At 39.6% G+C, this 6,000-nt stretch overlaps 1 protein-coding gene across 1 annotated transcript in view; it reads left to right on the top strand.

Annotated features, from left to right (window-relative positions):
• Positions 1–1,242: 1,242 nt before the first annotated feature.
• Positions 1,243–6,000, top strand: part of SLC1A1 (solute carrier family 1 (neuronal/epithelial high affinity glutamate transporter, system Xag), member 1) — a gene marked incomplete at its 5' end in the record, with an annotated part of 40,295 nt that continues 35,537 nt past the window's right edge. Inside the window, 2 exons of the mRNA XM_009878465.1 lie at positions 1,243–1,314; positions 2,075–2,250. Of these exons, the coding sequence (XP_009876767.1) occupies positions 1,243–1,314; positions 2,075–2,250 (248 nt within the window). The remainder of the gene's footprint in view (positions 1,315–2,074; positions 2,251–6,000) is intronic.

Here is a 6,000-nt window from a genome sequence, read left to right as displayed (position 1 = left end):
ATACAATATTATCTTGCTTGGGCTTATCTTGAAGTGCAGACTGATTATTTTCATCTCAGTTCAGTCACTAGATGAGGAACAGATATCATAGTGTCTTATCATTTGCACTGATCAAGCACATCTACATAATGTTTCTAATATCTTCAAGGCTATTAATGTTCAAGATTATTGCAAGGGATTTAAACTGTCCATGTTTGCTCGCACAGATGACACCCAAATCAGAAATCTTAAGAGTTGCTTAGAGCAGCCTGTTTGTCTGAAAGCTTAACGTGTTCATTTTCCATCTCTTTATTAACAGGAAAGACTTGATAGGGGTTTATAATCTGCCTCTGTTTTCTTTCATCTTGTTTTTGCAGATGCAGATTGAGCACAGAAAAGATAATTCATCATATTTTTGTGCTCTTGGAGGCAAATTCTGTGAAAGTAACTAGTAGTTTACATTTCTGCATCAACTCATGTCTACATAGTGTGTGAATTAGCATAAGCCACAGCCATAGTAAATCTTTAAGGAGGATTTTTGAAAAAAATCCTTACTTTCTATAAGACAATGTTAATGAGCTTCTAGTTTAGTAGAGAATTGTATGTGGGATCCCCATCTCTTTCCTTCGCTATCAGCAGTATGGACATGTTGTCTGGATTTGCCTAGATCTGTTATTGAACCTGCTGGTGTTGTCTGTCTCCATGACTTCAAGAAAGAGCATATCCTATAAGCCTGTTTAGTCAAACTTTACACCAGCTTCCTGACTTAAATGCCTCAATAATTAAACTGATGGAAAGGTGCATTTGGCTTGGGCATTAGCAGGTTTGCTGGGACACTGCAAGTTTACATGAGGCAGGTAAAGGTAAGCTGGTAGCACCTTCTTGTGCTGTTGTAACAGTTCTGCTGCAAAATACACACAAGTGATGTCACTAAATACCAAGCGTTGTAAATAACTCCTGTAACTTCAGTGAAGCTATTCCTGTGAACAGTACCTTTCAGCACTCAGTGGATAATGAAGAGCTGCTGTCTCTCAATAAATCCAGTTAGAAGTTGGATCTCTTGATACTCAGTTTAGCCAGGAATGAAGCTTATCAAATGATCGTATGTTAAACAGCAGTCATAGTGTTTTCTAAATACTGGTGAACACTTTTCCTGTACCAGTGATTTTCATGCGAAAATTGTGTTGAGATGGAAAATAAAGGTGTTGTTTGTCAAACAGAAGAAATTTGTCTTTTGGCCTACAATTTCTTTTCTTTTCGTAGAACTCTTACCTGTGACTTGTCTCAGAAGCTAGAACTATCTGATAATTCATTTGATCTAAAGATAAAGAGGAAGTATGAAGGTGTCTTGTGCACTGATTGAATTTACAGTCTGGTATTTTCTAGATTGGTCATGTTGTGGAATGAACGTGAAATAAACTGAGTGTTGATCAATTTCCTGGAAATTATTAAGCTGTTCCAGTGATTGTAGTAACTCTTTCCTAATTATGTAGAGCAACAATTATTGCAAGTATTGATGCTGGGTAGATGTTTTTTCACCAATACAAGTAGATAAAATATATGACTTTCTTTAAACAAAATAAATCAATATAATATAGAAACACTACTAAACATTAATGCCAGTTATGGGTCTTCTAGAGCTAATGAAAGCAGGTAAAAAGTCACTGTGGATCTGGACTGATAATCAGAGGGCATAATCAAGTTTCTTCCAAAGATGGAGCTAAAGACATCCTCCAACCTCAGAACTGTGTGTGTTATTACTGCGCCTATCATCAGTATAAAGCACAGTATCATAGAATCATAGAATGTCCTAGGCTGGAAGGGACCTTAGAGATCATTTAATCCAACCTCCCTGTCATGGGCAAGGATGCCTCTCACATAGATCAGGAAACACATGGGGACCGAACCCACGACCTTGGTGTTATCAGAACCACGCTCTAACCAACTGAGCTAACTGGCCCCCTATAGGATCTCTCTTCTCTACTTTGCTTTAGAAGTTCCACTATGGGTGTCAATGTGTCCATTGGTCACTCTTTGTTTTACTGTTCATCTCCTGATTTTCCTCTTTTTACCTCATTTCTCTACAATAAATTAGTATTAATTTGTGTCACTTTTTTGTATGCCTTTTAGGTATTGGAGTCGGCATGCTGGTACGGGAATATGGCAAACTGTCTAACTTGGATAAATTCTACTTTTCCTTTCCTGGGGAAGTGCTGATGAGAATGCTCAAACTTATCATTCTGCCATTAATCATATCAAGTATGATCACAGGTATGTCTGGAAATATACTTCTAGCTGATTATCATTATGGTTTAGCTTTCTTTCTAAAAGAAATAACCTTTAAAAACATTTTGATGGAACTCTATAATGAGAAGTATAGTTTGCATACATTAAGTTTTCTATATATAATGAGAATGGATTTGGAAAGATTAGCACCATTATCCGGTGATTAAGTTATAAAGAGCTGCGAGATAATAATGTTTATGGATCCTTGGATCTCTTTCTCCTTGTTTTCAGGAGTGGGGGGTTTTTTGTGCGTTAAACAATTGCAAATTGTAAGCCCAAAACTGCAGCTGTGTATTCTGAGGGACAGAGTTAACTATTGTAAGTAGTCTCATGCTGCCATTGCACAGGAAAGGGAGAGCTAATTTCATAGCTTACTGTCAGGAAAAGAAGAGATTCCTCACATACAGTTGCCTGGTCTCAACAAACTCCTATGAGGTGCCTTACATGAGCTCTGGTGAATTCACTGACCTTACAGAAAACTGTAAATTGGGAAAAAAAAATCTGTTTGGTATGCTTAGTTCAAAGAAGTTTTGGGGAAGTGCGAGAGATAGGGAGGGAGACTCTGTGGCTAGAAAGGGCTTATGGAAAGAAGAGCAAAGCTTCCCTTTTCCTGAGGAAGCAAGCTCTTGGCTGGAGCCCCACGGTCATGGCATGGTAAAGTTTGCTAACAGCTTACCCAGAAGGAAAGATTCGGAAAAATTTGCCAAAGCAATCCCAAAGCAAAGAGACAGAACTGAATGTCAAATAGCCTTTCTTGGGGCAGAGAAAAGAAAAAGAATTAAAGCAAACCATACAAACTTGTCTTATTCTTTAAGCCTTTATTGAGAAAATAAGGTTTGTGACTGTTTTCTTTTAGCCTCCTACAATGAATCAGCATACATTTGTCACTGTGTTGTCCTCTTTCATCTCCACAAAGCCTCTATTTTGGGACTGTATTCATGTCAAGGTGTTTATTGGTTAGATGGTCATGTAAACACATTGGACATTTGACTGCAGAAAAGGAGAGCATGTGGTGATCAGAAAATGAAGAGGAAATTCTGATCATGCAATGAAAGTACTTTCAGAAGTAGTATATTGGATACAAATTCCCAAGCTCCTCAAAGTCCATGGCCAAAAACATCACTAATTTCAGCAGCACACCCTAAAGTGGGCCTATAATGGGAAAAGCCTAAGGGAAGCTGCCAAGGCCCTTGGGGTGTGTTTGCAATGCAGGGTGACAGGAACACAATGTTAGAACTGAAATGGAGAATGTCACAAGCTGCAAGGTGGAGACATCCAGAACAGAAAACTGCAAGAGTCAGGGTGAAAAATTACAGCAGAAAATAGTCAAAGGCTGTGTCGAAAGGAATGAACGGAGGTGAGACCGTTGTTAGTACATAAAGAGGAACAGAAAGAGGTATAAAAAGGGATTGGTATTTTTATATAGAGGAAGAAAAGAGACAGAAAGCAAAGGAAAACTGAACTCTGCTTTTATCATGTGGAACATTAGTCTGACAGGAGATCCAGGAAAAGCTGCCAAGATAAGACTAATATATTTCTTTTTTAAGCAAGTTTTTATTTGTTGGGAGTTCTTCTATCTTCAGAAATAAATTATATCATTAGCATAACCATGAAATGAATTATTTATTAGATGTGTCCCTGTCCAGCAGTTACAAGGGAAAAAAAAGAATCATACTGATGTTTGATGTTTAACATTCAAGTGTGAGCAAACTGCATTTGTAACTACTAACATTAACTTGGATTTTAAAGAGTGCAGATTGCAGGAGTTGAATTCATATAAAGAGTTGAGAACAAGATGCTCTGATTGTGACCTTGGCATATCCAATTTACATAGAAAAGAAGGACTTATTTTTCTGCACTTGTCTGTTAGGTTTTTAGGCAAGAAAAATGAAACAAGATTGCTAAAGAACAGAAACTAATGCAGTAGAATAGGTAGAGCTTTGCTGCTCTTGGAGACAAAAGGTCTAGCACCTGTGTGGAAGTAATGCTGAAACATGTGCAAGCAAGTGGACCAGGCATGTCCAGGCATGATGGTTTTCATTGTTCACTTTCGTGCTTCTTCCAAGCATCAGAAATGCCCATTTGAAATTAATAAGTAGGCCTGTGTATTATCATAAAGCACACTAGTAATTTTTCCTCTTTCACACAGAGTAATACAGAGTGGTTGAGGTTGGAAGAGACCTGCTGAGACCATCTAGCTCAAGCCTCACTGCTCAGACAGGGTCAGCTAGAGCAGGTTGCCCTGGACCATGTCCAGTCAGGTTTTGAATGTCTTTGTACATGAGGACTCCACAACTTCTCAGAGCGATGTGTTTGTCTAGTTTTACAGTAAAACAGTGGTTTACTGTTCAGATGAAATTTTGTGGGTTTTAATTTTTGCCTCTTGTCTTGTGTCTGGGCACCACTGAGAAGAGACTGGCACTGACTTCTTAATTTCCATGCGTCAAGTATTTATACACATGAACAAAATCCCCCTGAGCCTTCTCTTGTCCAGACTAAACAGTCCAGGCTCTCTTAGTCTCTTTTCGTGTGAGAGATGCTCCAATCCCTTCATCATCTTTGCGGCCTTTTGCAGGACTCACTCCAGTAAACCCATCTCTTTCTTGTGGATGCAGTACTCCAGTGTTGTGTTTAGGGAACAGATCAGCTTTCTCCACATGCTGGCAGTGCTCAGACTCCCAGGAGTCTGCCTGTGCTGTGAGATGTTTCTCTCTTCTCATCAACTTGTTGTCCATCAGGACCCTCAGGTCCTTCTCTGCAGAGCTGTTCTCCAGCCAGTCAGCCTCCAGCATGTCCTGGTGTCTTGCAGTATTCCTTCCCAGATGTCGAGCTTTTCATTTATCCTTATTGATCTTAGGAATTCTCCAGCCCATCCAGGCACCTCTGAATGGCAGTATAAACATCTTGTGTATTGGCCACTCCTCCCAGCTTTGTATTATCTGTGAACTTGCTGAGGGAGCACTCTGATCCATTATTTTGGTCACTGATGAAGACGTTAAACAGTATTAGCCCCAACATTAACCTCTGGGGTACATCAGTAGTGTCTTGCCTCCAGCCAGACTTGTGCTGCTGATCACAACCTTCTGGGCCTGGCCATTCAGCCAGTTTTCAGTTCACCTCACTGTGCAATTACCTAACCTGTACTCGGTCAGTTTTTCTGTGAGGATGTTCTGAGAGACAGTGTCAAAAGCCTTACTGAAATCAAGTACAGAACATGACCTCTTCACAATTCTGAATTTTAGCACTTTTAAAAAATACTGTAAAGAATAGAACAAGGAGGGGAATGAAAAATTTAAGGAGGATCCAGGATATTTCTTCAGCTATGTCTGTAAACAAGCGACGTACCTCACTCCCAGTGACAAGGGCACATCTCTCTGCATTCAGCTGTGAATATTTCCTGGAATGAACCACAGAAGTATTTTCCTGAGAAGTAACCTCATTGTTATTGACTAAATGCTGGACTTAAAAAGATAGCACCACAACCTGCATGATGACTGTCTTTAGTGGGACCAGATGTATGAGTATGTCCACCTTGTGAGGAATTGAATACCATGCAGACACTTAAAGGACTTTCAGCTGATGAACACAGCTGTCAAACCTGTGCACGTGTTCACATGCCCAGTGGCAGATGTTTAGGGTTCCAGTACAAACAAAGTTAGTTCAGTAAATCTAGTGACAACACATCAGCTAGGCCTGAATGTCTCTCTAGTTCACAAGCTAAGGGGATGCTTAACT

This window comes from Apaloderma vittatum, unplaced genomic scaffold (genome assembly GCF_000703405.1).
Source record: "Apaloderma vittatum isolate BGI_N311 unplaced genomic scaffold, ASM70340v1 scaffold10161, whole genome shotgun sequence".
Lineage (NCBI taxonomy): Eukaryota > Metazoa > Chordata > Aves > Trogoniformes > Trogonidae > Apaloderma > Apaloderma vittatum.
The sequence above is the reverse complement of the archived record's forward strand: the minus strand, read 5'-3'. Positions and strand labels throughout refer to the sequence as shown.